The sequence below is a fragment of the Trypanosoma cruzi genome, genomic scaffold (assembly GCF_000209065.1).
Source record: "Trypanosoma cruzi strain CL Brener 1047053517119 genomic scaffold, whole genome shotgun sequence".
NCBI lineage: Eukaryota > Euglenozoa > Kinetoplastea > Trypanosomatida > Trypanosomatidae > Trypanosoma > Trypanosoma cruzi.
The window spans coordinates 32,174-51,116 of NW_001849310.1; the positions used below are offsets into that span (position 1 = coordinate 32,174).

Consider the following 18,943-nt stretch of genomic DNA (forward strand, 5'->3'; position numbering starts at 1 on the left):
GTCATGAGACTTCATCGATCTCATTCCTCGACGTCCGGTGTACATTTATGCTGTGTGAATGGTTACAGGCCTGCCCCTTATTTGTAGTTTGCAGCATAAATTTTATTGACGATATCGCGAGCTCCGTTTTGTCTTCTCTTTTTTTTTTTTTCTTTGTTTTGTTTACATATTTATTCTCCTCTTTTTTTTTTTTATTATTATTTCATTTGTGAGGAGTCCTGCTTGCTTCCACTGAACGAAACCTTCTTTTCCTCTTCATGTATGCTTCTGCTTTCTTTTCACTTTTCTTTTTTTTTCACTCCGTGTCTAAATGCCTGCTTGTGCTTGCATGCAGACAATACTGCCATTTCCTCTTGTTTCCCCTTACAGTGTGTGCCTCCTTCTTCTTTTCCTTTCTTTCCCTCTTTTCCTTCTTTTCCTTTTCCTTCTTTTTTTTCTTTCCCTCTTTTCCTCTCCATTTTGGCATGCGATGAGCGTAGGAGGTCATCGGCCGGCATTAGCGTGAGGCGGTGGGAAAGCGCAGGTCGTCCAAAACCCCCTCGGTCACCCACCCGTCCAGAAACACACACACACACACATATATATATATATATATACACGCACAGAAACACAAGTAGCCCAAGAGTCTTTTTTTTTTTCCTTTTGCGCTTCACCGGAGAAGTGGCTGCGCTTCAGGGGGCCGAACGTGAAGTTTTTTTCTTTTTTTCTTTTTTTTTTGTAGTCTTCAACTTATTTGTGTTTTACATTTTCCCTTCGCTCCCCAACACCGCATTGACGTGGGGCGAAGGATTGGGGGAGGGGAAAACAAACAAACAAACAAACAAGAAGAAAAAAGTAATATATAAAGAAAGAAGGGTACGGAGAGTGTGGGGGTGGGGAGGGACAAGAAGAAGGAAGTGCACCTGCGAAAGGACGGTGTATATACACGAATAATAATAATAAAAAAAATATTAATAAAAAACAAAGCGTGTTGGCTCCACGTGGCGTTTTTGCGAGGGATCATTCGGAAGGCAGCGTGCGGCATAACGGCCTTAAGAAGGAAACCTCATTAGTTGCGTAGGCATATATATATATACAGATATACAGATATACAGATATACATACAGCTTCGTGCACACATATTGATTTAAGGCGTGCGTCTTGGTTTTCCTTTTCCCTTTTTTTTTTTTTTTTTCTTTTTACTTTGCGAATGCCGCCTTTGGGTGGTAGATCCGACGACAGCGGCGGCAACTCACCTGCGCCCCTCATGAACGTATCACAGGTATCCCTTCCTCTTCACAGTCAATATTTGAGGAGTGAGACATCGTCAGAAAAGGTGAGCGATATGTCGCAGCAGCACCAACGCGGTTCATCATCCGGCTCTACGCTCCCCGTTGCATTTCCACCAATAATGTCCAGATTTCAGTTGCCAGAGTTGACATCGCCAAGATCATCGGGCATTAACAGTGTTGGGATGGGGTTGTCATTAAAGGAAGGAGTCTCTTTTCCAGTCACGCCAGTGAAGACCCCGTTGCACCCACGATCCCCACCGCCATCACCAGCAGAGAAGCCGGGCAATAAGATGATGGCGCTGTCCTTTAAGGAACGGCAGCGCGTATCGGAACAGTTGCATCGATTTTCTTCGAAGGAAAGAAGCGCAGGTCTCGCTCCACAGAGCTCTGGGCCACCACGGGTTGTTGCTGGACGTTGCGGGCGTGTCCCGAAAGGAACCATCAGCTTTTTGAGAGGCAACAGCGGGGAGGGAATCAGCAGTAATGCACACATGATTGGCAAAGGCAGATGCAAACCGATGAAGGGAGAAGAAGGGGACGATAAGGCGGGGACTACCGATACTCGAGATTCTACACCCTCGTTACCGCAATTTTCTCCCGTGGTTTCTCCAGTGACGTGCAAGAGACAGTCACATGACGACAACGACAGCATCCGGAAGGATACGTTTGCCGTGACGCTCAGACAGCCATCGACAGTCTTATCTTTCAAGGAGCGTCAACGCCGGACGACGACGCTGTCCCCGTGTTTCCGCAGGAGCCCCACATCGTGGATGCAAACGACAGCGTTCAATGACAGTGGATGCGGCTTATTGAGGCAGGCATGCAGCTTTACCACGGCGCCGTTCCCACGTGAATTAGATGGCGCCAAGTTGGAGCGGCAGCCACGGCGCCTCCTCGATGGAGGGGAGGAAGATAATCCGGCAGCAAAGCTCTCTGATGACGCGGGGCCACCGCTCGTCTTATTGAGCTCATGGGGAACCCCGCGTGGGGGAGATTCCTCTGCCCTCGTGCGTCAGTGGACTTTCCCTGCCTCGAGCACCAAATTTCAGTACTCTTTCGCGGAGTCTCCCGAAAGCAGGAGGAGTTCTCTGGAGTGCACCGTAACTCCCCGTCATATCGAAGCCGTGCCGCTCTCCGGTAAACTCAGCGGCACCCAAAACTCGCGGGACAATTCTCGCTGTGCCCCGGGTCCTGTCACGCCGCCGATTGTATCGCCGCGTCTTATTGGCAGTAGAGTTCTCTCGCCGAGTAGCGGTTCTTCTTTAAAAGCGAGGAATGATACCGCGGAAAGTCTCTCAACGTCTGCCAAAGTAAATACTGTAAAGAAGAGGGGAAGCAAAGAGCATGTGACAATATGCCGAGTAGCACGCACCACAAGCAACGTTCTTTGCTCTTCAGAGGTTTTGGAGGATCCTGCAGACTTAGGATCACCGCCGCCTAAATCAGACGGCACGGTCAAGCAGCGTCGTAATGATTCTGCAGGGCCGGATAAGGAAGGGCGGACACCATTGAGAAATTCGGCATCGCAAGGCAACTTCCAAACGGCGGCTCCTGTCGGAATTACAAGTGGGACAGACCGTCGTGAACGCGACAAGATACTGAAGCGTCCAGCATCTTATTTCTCTTCTCAGACGCCTCCTTTGCTGGGTGAGGATGCCACGATGGCAAGCAAAACTGCTGAGGACAACCTTATGCAGACGCCCCAAAATGTGGATGAATCCTCCAGTCAGTTGGAGTCTGGCTCATCCACGGGACGCGTTGAAGTGTCTGTCAGCCGCTTTCCGGCACTTGAGGGATTCTCCGTATTTGCCGCAACGCGGGAAAATGGGCGCAAGAGCAGTTTTTCAAGCCTTTACTTCTCGATGATGAAGCACCACCGATCACAGCGACTCATGCCTAACGCCAACCAGCCGAGCCAGATGATGCCTGATGAAGAAACAAACCGTGAGGTAAGGGGCGACAGTGGGTTCGATGAACTTATGAATGGGGACGACGACTCCTTCACGGGCTCCCTTCGCACCATTGGGATTTTAGAGACGGAGGAGCATGTATTTCTCTTACGGTATGAGTTGCTGCCAGAAGGCCAGACTCAGATGGAAATTATGTTAGGTAGTATTCGAACAATAGGGGGACAAAGCTTCAACAAGAGCAATAGCGGTCGTGGCAGTGAGTTGAGGCGAGGTAGCTTTATGAATCCTTCCGCTAGGCACGATCGATTTGACGAGGAGGAGGGGGATAGCGATGATGTTTTTACCTTTGGTAGCATCTCACCCCAGTACGCGACTGACCCGGTGGATGAGGACCCATTGGTCGATTGCAAGGTGGCTGCACGTCTTCTTTTTAATGCTGAAAAGGGTGTCATGCTCATATCCGCCGAGGAGGAGGTGGGGAAATACATTAGCCAGGCAGCTTGCATGGGCGCCAACAACGGGGTGAGTGGTGAGGAACAATCGATGTGCAAATGCAGTCAGGAGTTTATCGCTAAGGATGTGCGCGGGGTGGACTATAGCAGATACCATGCCCATGATCTGTATCACCACTGTCTTTACTGCAATCGACGCCCCGCTGCGTTTCTGTGTTTGCATTGCCTGCGATCCACATGCCCTTCACACGTCACGCGGCATTATAAGGAATGCGAGGCGAAATGTACACTGTTTCTGAATTTGCTTGATATTATGACAAGCTTTGACCGCATTTTTTGGTGTGAGAAGTGCCGCTGTTTCACTTGGAAATACACCGAGGTGTACGATCCGCTGGTGGATCAATTGGCCGTCACGCGCGGGACACATCTGAAGGAGGCTGTCCGTGATATTTCGTGTGTTGGCTATGAAGTTCAGCTGAAGAAGCTGAACCATCGGCAACATCAATTGAGTCTTTACGCATCGCCGGCGTTAGAGGCGTTTTCTCCCAGTGCGAACGCTAGCCCCAACTTTTCGGCGACTCCGGCGCCGTCGGCCGCCACGTCCTCTATGCCGTTTCCGATGGATTTAAGACACGGGCGATTAATGTCGGGTGCGAATCATAACTTTGCTCTGGAAAAGAGGAGCGTGGCTATTGATACCACCACCAGTGCTGCTGTTGCGGCTGGTGGATTGCCCATAGCGCGCTTGCCACAACGCGACAGTGGGAAACCGCTACCGGAGAGTGAAGTGCTGCGTGTGGGTGAGGCGGTCCAAAAGCTGGTCTCACTCGGAGCGAAGGTGCAGGGTTGGCGTGCCACGCAGGAAGATGCGGAGGCGGCTTTTGTTGTTGCCATTCCCGCACTTTCCCCCCAATTGCTGTCCGACACGGACGCCACACCACCACCAGCAAAAACAATAGACTCACCAGAAGACGCGGAACCAGAGACAATAGCAATGGCGTTGTTTTGTGTGTTTGACGGTCACGGAGGGGACGCCGTGGCGAAACTTGCCGCCAGTAACTTTGAGTCGCATCTACGCAAAGCGGTGGCATCCGCACGACACGATGACGTGCAGGCTCGTTCACTTCTCTTCCAACTGGATTTTGAGTCTTCGACGGCTCTGTTCTCTGTAGGGGAGGCATCACCGGTTGCCGTGCGGGAGAATGCATTTAATCGCCAGTTGAGCCGCCCAGACGACGAGAAAGATAATGAGGTTAGCAACGATGACATCGTGCCGGAGGTTGGCTTCACGTCGGAGACACTGCGGCGATATGTCGAGAGCACCAACGCGTGTCGAGCGTCCCCACCACAGGCGGCAGCGGTGCCAAATTTTGCCGCAGCGACAGCCGATAAACCGGTTGGTACTCAGGCTCTTTTCTCCATGGTGGATGTTGGTGGATTGGGTGATATCACAACAGATGCCCTTTCGGCCAGATCCAATCTGAGGCTTTACAACGCCGCCTCACCGGTCGTGTCGCAGCGGGAGATGGAGATGCTCCAAGCATATTTTGCTAGCATCATGGAGGATGCACTTCTCTCCCTTGATGATGACCTGCGGCACAGTCCAGAGGGAATGAGAGGGGATTATCAGTGTACCGGATGCACCGCATGTATAGTTGGCATCACAGCAAACTTTATTCTTTGTGCGAACCTTGGTGATAGCGGGGCCGCCGTGTACACCCCTTGTAGCATCCGGCAGATCAGCGTTACGCACCGCATTACGGATCCGGCGGAGGAAGCACGGATCAAGGCCGCAGGTTACGCCATCACTGGAAACCGCATTGAGGGGATGCTGGCTGTGACACGGGCGTTAGGCGACTATGACTTTAAGCAGTGCGGCGGCAAAGGCCCCAAAGAACAGGCGGTTATTGCGGTCCCGGATGTCACCATCATGCCTGTGCCGTTTTTGCAGGACAACGCGCGGTGGGGTGTTGTTGCCGCATGTGACGGTGTGTGGGATAGCGCCACGCTGCACCAAGTGCACCACGCCATTATCAACACGCCCAACGACTTGGATGTGGCGGGGTCTGTGATGGATGCGGTCCTGCAAGCAAGGGAGATGGCGTTGGCACTGCCGCAGAAGGCGTCCGCGTTGCTTGATGGCGTGGATGCCGCAGAAACGGCCTCGCTGGATGCTCAGCTGCTCACCTCCGCCGCCGGCATCTTCGCGCAGTGTGTGGCACCGAGTGACAACGATGAGGGCATCGGCATGGACAACTGCAGCCTGTTTCTGATTGAGCGCCGCTAGCACGGACAACAACCTATCAATTCTTTCTCAAAGTACAGGCGCGCGACAGGAGCAGATGCCACAGTCCCGCACATATGCACACAGACTTATCAAAAAGGAAAATAATAATAATAATAATAATCGAAAGTACAGAAACGAGTTCAATGGAAGGAGAACCCGGCGCCTTATGTATGCAGTACCATTTTGGCAACAATAATTTTTTATTCCACATGCATTTTGCTTTGGATGAAGGGGGGCAGCACAGCCACCAATTCCGTGTGTATGTACGTTTAGGCATAAATTGCTTGAGAAGGTTTGGGCCGCGTGTTTTTTCTTTCTGTGCATGCCCGATGATGAGAGGTGTTCAATACAATGAAGAGTGGACGACAACGACAAACAAAAAAAAGAAACAACAACAAAATGGAGTGGACGATCAAAAAGGAGAAAAAACGAAACCTCCCCCCCTTCTCCCCCCTCAAAAAAAAAAAAAAAAGAATAATAGAAACAGCTTCAAATTCATTGACGAGAAGAGTTATGCTCAAATTTATCCTTCTTATACTTATTTATTGCGTATCTGTATGTTTTCTTTATGTAGTAGTAGTTGTTGTTGTTTAGTTTGCTCTTGGATTGTCCATTTCATTGCCACTTAAACATTTTTGTTTACATGCGAGGTGGTAGGAAGAGGAGGAGGAGGAGGAGGAGGTGGTGGTGGTGGCCGGAGGGAGAGGGAGGAGAGGAGGAGAAGAGGAAATGGCAGAGGAAGGGAGAAGAAGAGGCCCACGCTGATAGTGGGGGAACGTTTACTCCACGCAAGGGGTGGTGATTTTCTCTTTAACGAAGTATATTGCTAATATATACTTGTCTGTCTTGCTCTTTCTCTTTCTCTCTCTCTCTTTGACGTATGCAATGCGGGGATTTATTTATACATTCACACGCTTCATTTTTTTTTTTATCTGTTTTCTTTCTGTGTGTGTGTTTTTTGTTTCTTGGCTGAGTGACCCTCCATTTCACTGTAGACGTGATATTGTTTTTGCGTGGGTGCGTTCATTTGCTTGCAGCGGAACCCTCTTGTGAGTATTTGGTGTCAAGCGGTCCTTGACTGTTGTTTTTTTTTTTTTCTGCTTTCTCTTTCCCTTTCTTTTTTTGTGTGTGATTTGATTAGATGTTGTTTTTTCTTTTAAGTGTGTGCCCGTTGACATCAGACTTTGAGGGTGATATGATCGAATGTCGACTAGGTTGAACCGTGAGGGGTGAACGCTTTTTCTTCGACGGCGTCCCTCGGAATAGCGCCCTACATGCGTGTTGGACTTTGTGGTGCCTCGTGGAGGTTGGAGGAGAGCTGGGACGCGTGCTTCCAACAGACATCTTTTGCAAAAGGTGTTGCACCGCTTCACTGCATGGTCGTATGTCTTTTGGTGGCGGTTTTGTTCTTTTTTTTTTGTTTTTTTTTTTTTGTCTGCGGGAACGGCCTTTTGTTTTTTTATGGGTTTGTGCCCACGGCGCGTCGTGGGCCTCGTTTGGCGTGGCATAGCGGCTCTGAATGGTCAACTCTCAAGCAGCAGTAATGAATGGGTCTTTCGCTTCTGTCACTTCGGTTGGCCTTTGGTTATGGATATGTGTTACTGGCGTCACGTTGGCTTGACACATTGTGGGTGGGTGAGCGGGGGGCTTTGGTTGCGCTCGGCCCCCTTCATTGTGCGGGGAGGAGGGGGGAAAATCAACAAAAAGGAATGGGTGCATTGACACGCCATGCTTGAGAGAAAAGCCTGCAGCCAGGCCGAGGGCATTGCCAGGGCCGTGTTGAGTTCTGTCTCCCAGTCCGCACATTGCTCCGTCTTCATGCGTGGTGGTCATCCATGCACACAAGTCGAGCATTAAGTGTGAAAAGGGGGGCTGAGATGCGGAGGGGTTTTGGTGCGAGCACATGCTGCGCCGACGGAAGTAAATTAAACGCCAATTGATGTGCGTGTGTGTGTATGCGTGCGGGAGGCGATGCGGAACTGCAGGCTTCGTGCAATCACGTTTCATGGGTCTTTACTGGCAGCCACCTGCAGACGTGGTGGGGGAAAAGAAGAAAATACAAACACACACTTGAGAGTGGCCATTTTCGCTCTTTATGCTGTTTTTTTTTTCAATCTCTCATCCTGTGATGCACCTTTTTTCCTTTCTTTTTTTAGAGTAAATTTTCAGCTGACACGTAGGCTGAGAGACCTGTTGGGGTGCTGTGAGGGCTTTCTTTTTTTCTCTGTACAGCAGAGAGGAGGAACGAGAAAAGGCACGAGGAAGGCACCGTCACGGAAAAATACACGTGAACAATTCCTTTCTTTAAAAAAAAAAAAGAAAAGAAAATAATTAGTAGCAGAGGGAGAAATAGGGTGAGTGAGGGAGAGGGGGCGGACATAACGCGTCGATAGAGGGATGTTGGACGATGCCTGCACCGAGCAGAAGCAGCTGGCGCTGAAGTGGATGGTGTCACATGCGGCACCATCCCTTTCTTCGGTGGTGCGGTGCAGCGACGTGCGTTCAACTCCGGCGGCGGCGGCAGCACCTTCATCACACTTTAGCGATTGTTATGGCGGCACAGCTCACCGGCTGACGCAGTATTCGCTCAGAAGGGGCACTCAAAGAGGCGTTCCTTTAAACTCAAAGGCAGAAAGCCCGACGACGGCGACAGGACCCTCTCGCAGCTTCCGCAGGGAAGTGACAGACGTGTTGCCGGCGACGACAACTTCATTCGAGAAGGAACTACTGGCCAAAAAGCGGGTGCTTCGTCGAATTGCCAGTGGAGGCATGCAAATTTCAGCGTCCTTGCCATCCTCCCGCCCACCGCCGCCAGCAGCCGGGTTTTCCAGGACGATTTCTCAACGTGCCAGTGACAGCGACACATGTCTATTTGTTGAACGATCCTTGTTGCGGAGCAGCGGAGAGCTCCGCCGCGTCATAGGGACGCCTTCGATGGGGCGAAGAGTATCCTTTAGTGAAGGCACAGCGCATGCCGCCAGTAGGCGCTGGAATGAGTCAGGCCGGAGGTCGAGACCCATTCTCGACAGCCATCCATCGTCATGCGATGTCTCGACAACAGCGGCACCCCGAACACCACTTAAACGTCTGGAGTCGGCGCCCATCCTACAAGGAAAGCTTTCACTAACGAAGACAGAGGAGGGGGCTTCCATTTCACCCTTACGTCTGTGCGTGGGCGCCGCTGTTGGCAGCTCCGGACAAAAGCCATTTATCCGACAAATGACTAGGAGGGGCTCTGGCTGTCTCGTGATGCCGTCACTGGCTTTACGAAATACCGGGGGAAAGTTGAGTCTTGCGACGACGCCCAGTCCAATGTATATTGCAAAAAAACACGCTTTTGAATTCAAAGATGCACGGGAAAGCAATGCATCTACTAAAACGTGCGTGCCGTCAACATCCGCACCACAGGGAATGGCTCGGACAACGGCAAGAGAAGGCACAGAGGGCGATAAAGATTCAAATTCTCAAAAATTATTCCATCAGCCCCAGCGCAATAATAAATATAATCAGAAGCAATCGCAACAGCAACAGCTATTAAAGACGACAGCGGTCTTTGCACGGTCCAATACGACGTCTGTCTCTCCTATAGAGAAGGGTTCTTCCATTAATGCTACTAGGAATGGTTCCGCAGGGGTGCCGTTTGCACGCCAGGTCAGTCAACTATGCCTCATGGTTCTACAAGAGCGTGACCGTCGCCTTGAACGACAGAAACCCATGCGGGGAAAGGAGGCAAGTGAGGCCAGGCCCAAAGGAGGGGAAGATGAAGCGAAGCTAAGACAACCGTCACGCTCAATGGATATTCTCTCAAGTTTGGTTGTGTCTCTGCCTTTCAGAAGTTGCTTTGAGGAAGCTGAGGCCGAAGAACGGACGGGCTCACCGGAGGAAGTCTTGGAATGCGTGAGGACTGTGCTAGAAAAAAGAGGCGTACCGCGGATGCAAGATTCCGAGTCGTCAATGAAGCTAACGGGTAATTCCAACGAAAATATGAACGTCTGTGGGGTAAGCAGCAGCGTTCGCTCTAGTGGGGCTTCAACCACCGTGCGCAGCGGTGATGGGGCGACGCACACATTTGCCGCAAAGAAGAGCGGTAAAAAAGTGGAGGAGGTTAAAACTGGGGGTAAGATGGATAGTGATGTCTGTTATGAAAGTCCCACGGATGAGGAGAAACAGAAGAAGGAAAGGGAGGCGGTGAAGGAGGAGGAGGAAGATGATGATAGATGGTGGGATGCCGAGGAAGACCCATGGTGGTGCTTTAACGTGTTATGGTGCAGGTCTTCGGAGTCCCTGCCACCGCCTCCAGACTTTGTGCCTTCACTCGACTTATCTTTGTTACGCATCCCCGACGAATTTACGGCACGCACAACGAAATATGCCATTCCAATGCCAACCCCAGTGACTACCTGTGGAGAGAATGGCGTGAGGGCAGGAGGCAAGTTCCGTGAATCTTTACAATGTGTATCAAACAATTTTACAGACACAAGTGATGCCCTTGCAGGCGGTAGAGGTACAGAGCGGGAGTTGAATCAGTCCCTCCGAAAGCTGCGTATTCAACTTCTGTTGTTGGAGACCCATGAGCGAAGATCGCGCCGAATGGTCAGCCAGGATGAGACAGCGGCGTGGAAAACAATAAATAAAAAATGTGGCTTAGACCAGTTAAAGCACAGGCGAAGATAAGCGTATATATATATATATATATGTGACCTTGAGAACGGCTCTGTACAGTGATGCATTTATATTTAAATTTGTGGATTCTTCGTCTCGAATTGTTCTGACGCTATCATTTGTAAAAGATTGGGCTCAATTCATTTACTAGTAGTTGTAGTTGTTCTTTTTTTTTTTTCCTTTTTTTCTTATTATTCCTCTTTATTTGGCAATGAATACGGCTTTTGTACACTTATTGCCGTGAATGACGTTGTAAGTGAGGGAGGAGCCTTGCAATGATGTGTGAGCGATACTCTTCCCACGGCGCAATTTGGTGTTGGGAATGAGTGGGCGGGAGGGAGGGGGTTGCTGAGGCAGCGACACAAAATGTGACCTGGCGAGGAGCAGGCGTTAGGTGGAGAGTCACATTTTGGCTGTTTGCTTGTGTTTATTATTATTATTTTCCCTTTCTTCTGGACGTTTTTTTCACACGTTCCATTGCACCCATTGGCTCTCTCTCTCTCTTTTTCTTTCTCTCTCTTTTTCTTTCTCTCTCTTACTTAGTGATTGACCCTCCCAAAGTCTTATTTACTTATGCACCATTCTTTAAATAAATAAATAAATAAATATACAAAAAAAAAAAAAAAAAAGAAACGTTTCTTCTTAAAGCTGGGGCTCTGTATTGGCTGCAGCATTGTGTTTTGCAGCCTCCACTCTAAATTTTATTTTGTTGACAACCGTCTGTGGGAGGCTTTTGCCGTGCCGAATTTTTTTTTTTTTTCTTTCTTCTTGCTGTTTCTCTCTCTCTCTCTCTGTGTGTGTGTGTGTGGGATAGCAATTATCATTGGAAGAGGGGGACACGTTTTGCGAGTAGCACTCTTCCTGGCATAAAAAACACTGTCGCAGGGGAGGAGTTTGTGCTGATTTTTTGTTGTTGTTGTTCACGGCACAGGCTGAGGCAGACGGGGGAATGCACAACGATAACTCCGTGAAAGCGCGACGCACACTTCCAGGGACTTATTTAGCGAATAACGACAAAAAGTTACAGCCCCGCACAGCGATGAACCCGGGCCCTCATTCAGACGTTTATACCAGCAGTTACAGGGATCCCTTTTTCTCTTCTACCGATGCTGCTGCGATGGCGACAGCAAAGGGGGCACTTTCTGCAGCCAATGAGGGCGGCAGTTCTCCTGCGTGGGACTCATCGCTGCTCTCCAACCCCGGTGGTGCCTACGACTCGCGGTTTAAAACGCCACGCTCCTCCCACTCAACGGAGCACATTGGCGGGGTGTGGGAGGCGTTTGATGATGATGAGCACACAAGGAGGCGAAGGCTCTGGGCATTTTGCCGGCTATACAGAGATCAGGAGTCTCGGGAGCGCTTTGACATTATAGTGGAACAGGTTCTGATGATGCGTTCCATTCTCTCCGCGGAGTTTGATGAGCGACTTCGGCTTCTTCCGGAGTCCGAGGCGACGATTATGCGACTGGAGCGGGAGGCGGTGGAGGCAATGCACCGTCTCATAGAAGAGCACGTCTGGGGCCTCCAACGTGTTTTTCGCAAATTTTATTGCCCCAAAGCACCAGGGGAAAGTAGCAACCCGCCCCCAACGGACACGGCGTCAGTTGGCATCAACACGGGCGGGGATGTTTTATTTGATTCCGGCAGCACCATCAAAACCACCGCTGAGGGAAGGCTGCTGACAGAGGAGGAGGAGGAGGAGAAGGAGTTAGCAAAGGCCGCTAAAAGGGCCGAAGAGGACTACGCGTTGCTCTGCGCGTGTGCGGGGGGTGAGGTGTGGCTCAATAAGGCAGAATGCAGGAGCCATTTAGAAGACGAGGCGGGGCATTTCACTCCCATACAGCGCCAAATGCCTTTACGCGAACCGTCACCGTGTAGGCTGACGCCGTGCCCCAAGGAGAAATGGTTTGAGGCTCAGAATCCGCTGACTCCTGTGCCGTTGGACGGACCTAATGACGTGGTGCAATGCGCAGAGCCTTTCGCATTGATTTCTTTTCTTCTCTTTATGCCGGCGGGGGTATTCGTGCGTTGTGTGCGTGTGTTGCAACGACTGCATGATTCAAGGAAAGTGGTGGTGTGGTTCGCAATTGGCAGCACAAGACGTGTTTTGGAGGGTTTAATTTGGCTCGTGAATCACGTCTATCCCATCCAGCTGTCAAAGCTGAGCATTTTTTTTACTGTCGGTGCAACGGTGCGCTGCGGCAGAGGCACTCTTCAGGTTGCTTTTTTTCATCTTTACATGACAGTTGGCAGCGCCTGTCGCGCTGCGTCAGCACTCAAGTTAGCCGGTGCAAAAGCCATGATTGCCGCCAGGACTGCCATTTCTGACACTTCTGCCTTGGCTACTGGCTGGTGCTATGAGGCTCTCGTGTTGTTTCCGATTGGATGTGGAGTGAAGCTGACAGACGCCGCAGCCGAAGGCACCAGACGAATGGCCACCACCACAAAGCGCACCATGTCGTTTTCTCGTCGCGCTGGCATGTACATGACGTGCCTCACTCTCGGCGCCGGAGCTAAGGCCGCTGCGAAAATGTCCGTGGCCGCGTCTAATGCTATGCGTGGCATCATGAAACGTGTTTAGTGCGGTTGTGTACAATAGGAAACACAACCGTCTACCTTTTTTTTTGTCTCTCTCTGTGTGTGTGTGTGGGGGTTTGCGTTTGTAGGTGTCTTGAAAGCGTATTCGCACAAAAGCCAATTATACGGATATTTATACCTTTTTTCCCGTGCATGTACTTGTATGCACGTGTATTATTTATGGTGGTTTTTCATGGATATCACGATAACTTTATTTATTTGTTTATATGTTTGATGTGTGTGTGTGTGTGTGTGTGTGTGTGTTATGTTTGTTTTATTTTTGGCAGTGGAGTGGAGTGGAGTGTGTGCTGCGTGTCTTGTCTTGTGTTGATGTATACACGTGTGTTGCAGGCATGTGTGTATGTCTTTTTTTTTTTTTTTCTCTCTTGCACACTCTCTTCTTTGGTCCTCCACTGGCCAAAACCCAACGTAAAAAAAAAAAAAAAATTATCTTTTATGAATGAAATGTGGAGGCGTGATTTTTTTGATTCGCGGTGTTGTGCGTGTTGTCTTGGCGAGGAAAACAAAAGTTTGAAGCGTGGCGTTGATATTTTTTTTTATTTTTTATTTTTATTTTTATACAACCGCTGCTTCCGGCATCGTTTTTTTTTCTTTTTTTTTTTTTTTTTTCTTTTCCTGTCTTTGTCTGTCTGCGGAGGATTTGTCTTTACACGGCCCCCCGTGTTGTCATGTCGCCCCCTATTGTGTGCACACAGGCAGAAACACATGCAGAAACAAGTGAGGCACACCAGCAGAATTGGGGAGGTTAATGCCCAAAATGTGTTCTGCAATAATTTATTGCCTCCACGCAACAGCCACCGTGTGGGGAGGGGGGGGCGAGGAGAAAATCAGGCAAAAATAAATGACTGAAAGTGAGAGGAGGGAGGCGTATTTGTGTGTGTGTGTGTGGGCAGAAAAGGAAAAAAAACAAAAACAAAAAAACAACAGTTGTAGAAATAACTGTCCTTACATTAACTACGCATTACTGCTTTGTGTATACCGTATCCTGTATGTATTTCTGTAGATTTGTCATTTGTAAGGAGAAGCAAATAAAAGAGGGCAATATATATAAAGTAAAGAGAAGAATAATCGAATAAAGAAAACGGCCGGCAAAATGGGTCGTGAGTTTGATGCTGAGACACGTGCGTCATTGCTCGCGGTGAACGGGAAGGAGGGCGAAAATCAACGCTCTTTTGATGAACGGGCAAAGAAGGCGATGAGAAATTTGGAGAAATGCGAACAGCAATTAAATACACGTCGACATCAGTGGCGGAAGCGTCTGAATGATTTATGGGGGCCGGAGCCGCCGTATAAATTGCAGCCCGAAGACGCCGCCAGTTGGATTTGTGGTCAGCTGTACTACACATGGATAGGCGACCTCATGTTCCGCGCTGCACGGGAGGAGCTGAGTGAAGAGGAGATGCCAGGACCAACGCGCATGTCCCGCGCATACAACAGTGGCCTGATGCTGTCGCGTGTCCTCCAGCAGCAGCGGTTCCAACGTCATGTGTGGGATGCGTACATTGGCGTGGAGGTGCGCCACCGCAGGGACCGTGACAGTGCGGGGGAGCTCCGTTGGGTGGGGTACGCGCAGCAGAAGCGCACACCGCGGCAACTTTACGCAGGGGTGGAGTGGCGTGTGCCGCCCACTCACCGCCTGAAGGAGGAAAACAGGAACGCGTCTCGCTCGCCCTTTACGAATGGTGTTGTGGAGGGTGAATATCTGTTTAACACGTCCTCCGGGAACGCCACCGCCACCTGTGAGCGCGTGGATGACATTGTCATTCATTGTCCCTTGCCGGAGAAGAAGCGGCGGCAGGGCGGTATGCCGGTCACAACGCAGAAGAGGCCGAAGCCCATGTCTGTTGCACGCGCCCTTTTTAGCGCACTTGGCTACCACGTTTACGTGCTTATCCCCTTCCGTTTGCTCCGTGACACCTGTCAACTCGCCGTGCCGGTGGTACTTCAGTATTATATCGAGTACATCGAGACAGCGGACCCGAGCTGGCGTGACGGGCTGCTGCTTGTTTTGGCCTTTTCTCTCTTAACGCTTGTGCAGAGTGCGGCTGGCAGCAAACTGACGCAGCTTGGATGGCGCAGCGGCTACACGTTTCAGAACGCACTGCAGGGCGTTCTTTTTGAGAAATGTGGAACCATTTTACGAAAGGCACTTTCCCACCCGGAGATGAGCGTGGGCCGCATTGTCAACATGGTGAGCAGCGACATGAACAGCGCGAGGAGTTTTCCACTGATGCTACCCTTCTTGTTTGGTGCCCCGCTGCAACTCATCTTTGCCCTTGCGCTTTTGTATCGCCTTGTTGGCTGGTGTGCCTTTGCTGGCTTCGGTGTCCTTATTCTTTTTATGCCACTGCAGGGAATTCTCATGCGCCGCTACTACGCCGTGTACGGACGACTCTCGCGGGCGACAGATGCGCGACTGAAGGTGACGAATGAGTTTTTCTCCGGCGTGCGAATAGCGAAATTTATGTCGTGGGAACCGTCGTTTATTCGACGCATTGAGGAGAGACGACGGGAGGAGCTCGCCGCTCTGCGTGCCTTGCAACTGTTGTATGTCTCCATCTCGTTTCTCACCAACGCCATTCCGGCATTTGTCGTGGCGGTTGTCTTTTTGCTGTACATTGAGATGGGCCACGAGTTGACCCCCGCCATTGTGTTCCCAGCCATTGCGCTGCTCGGAATCATGCAGACACCATTTGTCATGATTCCTGTCGCCCTTTCAGGTTTGGTTCGCTTCGTTGTGTCCATGCGCCGCGTCACGAAGTTCATTGAATGCGAGGATGCCGATGACGGGATGCGGGAGATGCTTCTGCAGCATACGGCCAACAGCCAGGCGATACCAGAAGAGATCAAAGACCTGATGCATACACCCATGATGGCATCGGTGGCGGCGGAGTTCACACGCGCTACCATCTCCACATTTGTACCGCAAAAACTGCCACCGAATGCGAAGGAGCTGCGGGCCGCGCAAAAGAAGAAGAAGCCGGATGGCGCAGAGCCTACAAGCTCCAGCCAGTACTATGAGCTGCGACCAAAAGACCTCCTTCACGGCATTACACTGCGTATTCCGAAGGGAAAACTTACATGCGTGGTCGGTGACACCGGTAGCGGCAAGTCCACGCTGATTGAATCTCTGCTCGGCGGCCACGAGGTGACATCGGGTTTTCTCCGTTCCGTGCCAAACATCGCCTACGTGCCGCAGCAGGCATGGATCATGAACGCCACGCTGAAAGAGAACATTCTTTTCTTTAGCGACATGGACGAGGCTCGCTTTCGGCGTGCGCTGCGGTGCACACAGCTGGAATCGGACCTCAAGCTTCTCTTGAACGGTGTGGAGACGGAGATTGGTGAGAAGGGCGTAAACTTGAGTGGTGGGCAAAAGGCACGCGTCAGCCTTGCCCGGGCCGTGTACGCAACAGGGCGCGAGTTGTATCTGCTTGACGACCCACTCTCCGCCCTTGACGCACACGTTGGGGAACACGTCATGCATGAGTGCATTCTTGGCGAGCTGCGGTCAACGACGCGGATGCTCGTCACCCACCAACTGCATCAGCTGCGCTACGCAGACCACATCATTCTTCTACAGGAGGGCGGGACCGTCGCCTTTGCAGGATCGTACGAGGATTACGGGCGGTTCATTGCGGGTCGTGAAGCAACACCCATTGTTGCGGCAGCAGCAGAAGCAGCGGCGGCAGCAGCGTCATTCTCCGTTGAAGGTGGCGAGGCGGTGGGAGAGTTGCGGGCACCGAAGAGTGAAATCACCGGCGTCAACAACGGGGACGAAGACAATAACGATAATGATTTGAATCATAACGCTAGTACGCTTCTCTTCTACGACGATGAAGACAATGAGGAACAGTCGCAGCAGCAGCAGCAGCAGAACAAGAATAGGGAGAAGAAAAAGGAGGACGGGAGCACTGAGGAGAAGAATATGGACGGAAAACTCATGACAGATGAGGAGAAAGCGGTGGGTGCGGTCTCATTGTTGACATACGTCAAGTACTTGGAGACCTGCGGCGGTGCCACCCTTTGTGGGTTGGTATTTCTCCTTTTTATTGTGACGGAGTTTCTCCTTGTGTCCCCCTCGCTTTGGCTTTCGTTCTGGTCTGTGAAAAGGTTTGAATTGGAGCCAAAGACATACTTGCTGTTGTACGTTGCGTTTGTTGCCGCCAGTGCGTTATGCTCCCCGTTGCGTAATGCCTCCGCCTACGCCGTGTTACGTATCGGCTCATGGCGCTTGCACTCTCAACTGCTGCGCTCCGTCGCAGTGGCGCCCATGTCATTTTTTGACACAACGCCACTTGGCCGTGTGATGAATCGGTTCTCGAAGGACATGAGCACCATTGACTCGAATCTGCAAAGTAGTGTTATATTTTTTTTCCAATCTACCTTGTCGGTCATTTCTTCCATTGCCGTGATGGCGATTTCGCAGTACTTTGTACTCATTGCCATTATCCCATGTTTGCTGGTGTACTACAGGCTGATGGTGTTTTATAACAGCGCGAACCGCGAGATGCGCCGCATTGCAAATCGCTCCAACTCCCCTGTCTTCTCGGTTCTTGGCGAGATGCTCTCTGGTCGGTGGACCATCGCCGCATACGATCGAACCGCCGCCTTTGTGGCGAAGGCACTACGGCGTATCGATACCGTTTATGCCTGTTCATACATGCAGACAGTCTGCGATTGTTGGCTTGCCGTGCGCATTGAGATACTCAGTAACGTTGTGTTGACATCCGTTGCGTTGGTTGGGGTGCTTCTTGTGATGCTGCGATTTGGCCATGTTGATGTTGGTTTACTTGCGTTGAGCCTCACCATGGCAGTAAGCATCAACTCCCAGCTTAAATATGTGGTGAATCAGGCAGCCTCCGTGGAGGCAGACATGAACTGTGTCGAACGTGTGCAACACTACACGTCGAACATTGAGCATGAGGACCTCATGGAGGAGATTGATGAGGCCATTCGGGCGCTGGAAAAAAATGATAAAAAGCGGAGGGAGCGGAAGGGGGATCCCATAACCCCAGCAGGTATTACCCACGACGACGATGACACGAGTACCGCAACGGTTTCCGTACCGCTGCTAGAAGAAAGCCATGCCAGCGATGCCTCACCTGAGTTGTCCTACTCTCCTGCTGACAACAACAACCACAACGATGATAATGGCAGGAGGGAAAATGTGGCGGCGGGGTCTTTGGAGTTCCGTGATGTGACGATGCGGTACCGCGCGGGTTTACCACATGTGTTGTGCGGCTTGACCTTCACAATACCCGCCGGACAGAAGGTCGGTGTTATCGGCCGCACGGGAAGTGGCAAGTCATCGTTGCTTCTGACGCTTCTCCGCGTGGTGGATATTGAGGATGGGCAGATTGTTCTTTCGGGGCGTCCTATTCGTTCCTACAGCCTGCGTGCGCTGCGCCAACTCTTTTCGATGATTCCACAGGACCCATTGCTGTTTAACGGTAAGGTGCGTGAAAACCTCGATCCACTCAACGTCTGCAGCGACGCGCAAGTGCGTGAGGCGATACGGCTTGTAGGCATGGAGGACCGGCTTGCTGCGGAGACGGATCCGCTGCAGTGCCCTGTGGAGGAGGGGGGCGCAAACTTTAGCGTTGGCCAGCGGCAGTTGCTTTGCATGGCACGGACCCTACTGCGGCGGGGTTGCAGTTTTATTCTGATGGATGAAGCTACCGCCAATGTTGACCCCACGCTTGACAAACAGATTCAACATGTCGTCACCCATGTCTTTGCGGGGCACACTGTCATTACAAT

General features: G+C 51.0%; 3 protein-coding genes and 1 pseudogene across 3 annotated transcripts, besides 34 other annotated features; all 4 read left to right on the forward strand.

Moving 5' to 3' along the window:
- Positions 1-265: part of a sequence feature (heterozygous, Esmeraldo-like haplotype) that runs on past the window's edge.
- Positions 127-193: a sequence feature (T-rich).
- Positions 266-1,057: a sequence feature (areas merged during assembly that could not be assigned to a particular haplotype. This can correspond to areas where the two haplotypes were merged or to regions with more than two copies in the genome that were merged during assembly.).
- Positions 377-439: a sequence feature (CT-rich).
- Positions 562-612: a microsatellite.
- Positions 692-717: a microsatellite.
- Positions 803-824: a microsatellite.
- Positions 929-961: a sequence feature (AT_rich).
- Positions 1,058-1,340: a sequence feature (areas merged during assembly that could not be assigned to a particular haplotype. This can correspond to areas where the two haplotypes were merged or to regions with more than two copies in the genome that were merged during assembly.).
- Positions 1,063-1,103: a microsatellite.
- Positions 1,145-1,180: a sequence feature (T-rich).
- On the forward strand, positions 1,190-5,920 carry Tc00.1047053509007.70 (hypothetical protein, conserved; the record flags this gene model as incomplete). Its single annotated transcript, XM_812285.1, has 1 exon — positions 1,190-5,920. The coding sequence occupies one exon, from the start codon at positions 1,190-1,192 to the stop codon at positions 5,918-5,920; it is 4,731 nt and encodes a 1,576-aa protein (XP_817378.1).
- Positions 1,341-1,574: a sequence feature (areas merged during assembly that could not be assigned to a particular haplotype. This can correspond to areas where the two haplotypes were merged or to regions with more than two copies in the genome that were merged during assembly.).
- Positions 1,575-2,787: a sequence feature (areas merged during assembly that could not be assigned to a particular haplotype. This can correspond to areas where the two haplotypes were merged or to regions with more than two copies in the genome that were merged during assembly.).
- Positions 2,788-12,102: a sequence feature (heterozygous, Esmeraldo-like haplotype).
- Positions 6,021-6,041: a microsatellite.
- Positions 6,576-6,644: a sequence feature (GA-rich).
- Positions 6,761-6,795: a sequence feature (CT-rich).
- Positions 7,002-7,044: a sequence feature (T-rich).
- Positions 7,322-7,353: a microsatellite.
- Tc00.1047053509007.80 (hypothetical protein, conserved) lies at positions 8,318-10,594 on the forward strand (the record flags this gene model as incomplete). The annotated part of the gene is made up of 1 exon (XM_812286.1): positions 8,318-10,594. One exon carries the CDS (start codon positions 8,318-8,320, stop codon positions 10,592-10,594), a length of 2,277 nt encoding a protein of 758 aa, XP_817379.1.
- Positions 10,075-10,134: a sequence feature (GA-rich).
- Positions 10,743-10,789: a sequence feature (T-rich).
- Positions 11,073-11,118: a microsatellite.
- Positions 11,169-11,208: a microsatellite.
- Positions 11,329-11,375: a sequence feature (CT-rich).
- On the forward strand, positions 11,532-13,163 carry Tc00.1047053509007.90 (uncharacterized protein; the record flags this gene model as incomplete). Its single annotated transcript, XM_812287.1, has 1 exon — positions 11,532-13,163. One exon carries the CDS (start codon positions 11,532-11,534, stop codon positions 13,161-13,163), a length of 1,632 nt encoding a protein of 543 aa, XP_817380.1.
- Positions 12,103-15,189: a sequence feature (areas merged during assembly that could not be assigned to a particular haplotype. This can correspond to areas where the two haplotypes were merged or to regions with more than two copies in the genome that were merged during assembly.).
- Positions 12,267-12,290: a microsatellite.
- Positions 13,395-13,423: a microsatellite.
- Positions 13,590-13,610: a sequence feature (AT_rich).
- Positions 13,710-13,739: a microsatellite.
- Positions 13,762-13,794: a microsatellite.
- Positions 14,665-18,939, forward strand: Tc00.1047053509007.99 (annotated as a pseudogene).
- Positions 15,190-16,465: a sequence feature (heterozygous, Esmeraldo-like haplotype).
- Positions 16,466-17,922: a sequence feature (haploid, Esmeraldo-like haplotype).
- Positions 16,845-16,876: a microsatellite.
- Positions 17,923-18,943: a sequence feature (heterozygous, non-Esmeraldo-like haplotype).